The following is a 657-nucleotide window of genomic DNA, read 5'->3' as shown; positions in this document are numbered from 1 at the left end:
AGGGAACCTGCTTTGGCAGGGGGGTTGGACTGGATGATCTCCTGAGGTCCCTTCCAACCCCACCATGCTGGGATTCTGTGTTACTGAACAAGATGGTGGTTATCCCATGCTGATCCCCAACCCCTTGGTTTCCTCTGCTCTTCAGAGAATCATAGAATAGTTTGGCTGGAAAAGACCATTATGATCACCTAGTCTAACCGTAACCCAGCATTGTCAAGTTCACCACCAAACCATGTCCCCAAGTACCACATCTACACATCCTTCAAATCCCTCCAGGGATGGGGACTCCACCACTTCCCTGGGCAGCCTGTTCCAATACTTGACAACCCTTTCAGTGAAGAACCTTTTCCCAATATCCAACCTAAACCTCCCCTGGCGCAACTTAAGGCCATTCCTTCTTGTCCTTGTTCATTGCAACCACAAGACCACGATGGGAAGGTCAAACCCAGAGGAGCTCTTACCACCACCACACACTCTCCCTTTCTCTCCCTTCCCACAGGCCAAGTTGCTCTGTGGTCCCTGGTTGTCTTGGCCATAGAGCGTTACGTCGTCGTCTGCAAACCCATGGGAAACTTCCGCTTCTCCTCTAGCCACGCCATGATGGGCATCGCTTTAACCTGGATAATGGCCTTTTCCTGTGCTGCTCCACCTCTCTTT

The 657-nt window shown here is 51.3% G+C and overlaps 1 protein-coding gene across 1 annotated transcript in view; it reads left to right on the top strand.

Moving 5' to 3' along the window:
* The window catches only part of LOC104528648 (green-sensitive opsin), a 5,235-nt gene that overhangs the window by 2,097 nt on the left and 2,481 nt on the right, over positions 1-657 (top strand). The window contains exon 2 of the mRNA XM_010172709.1: positions 500-657. This exon is cut by the window's right edge and continues 23 nt beyond it. Within this exon, the coding sequence (XP_010171011.1) occupies positions 500-657 (158 nt within the window). The remainder of the gene's footprint in view (positions 1-499) is intronic.

Source organism: Antrostomus carolinensis, unplaced genomic scaffold, assembly GCF_000700745.2.
Source record: "Antrostomus carolinensis isolate BGI_N321 unplaced genomic scaffold, ASM70074v2 scaffold20787, whole genome shotgun sequence".
In the NCBI taxonomy this organism is placed as follows: Eukaryota; Metazoa; Chordata; class Aves; order Caprimulgiformes; family Caprimulgidae; genus Antrostomus; species Antrostomus carolinensis.
The sequence above is the reverse complement of the archived record's forward strand: the minus strand, read 5'-3'. Positions and strand labels throughout refer to the sequence as shown.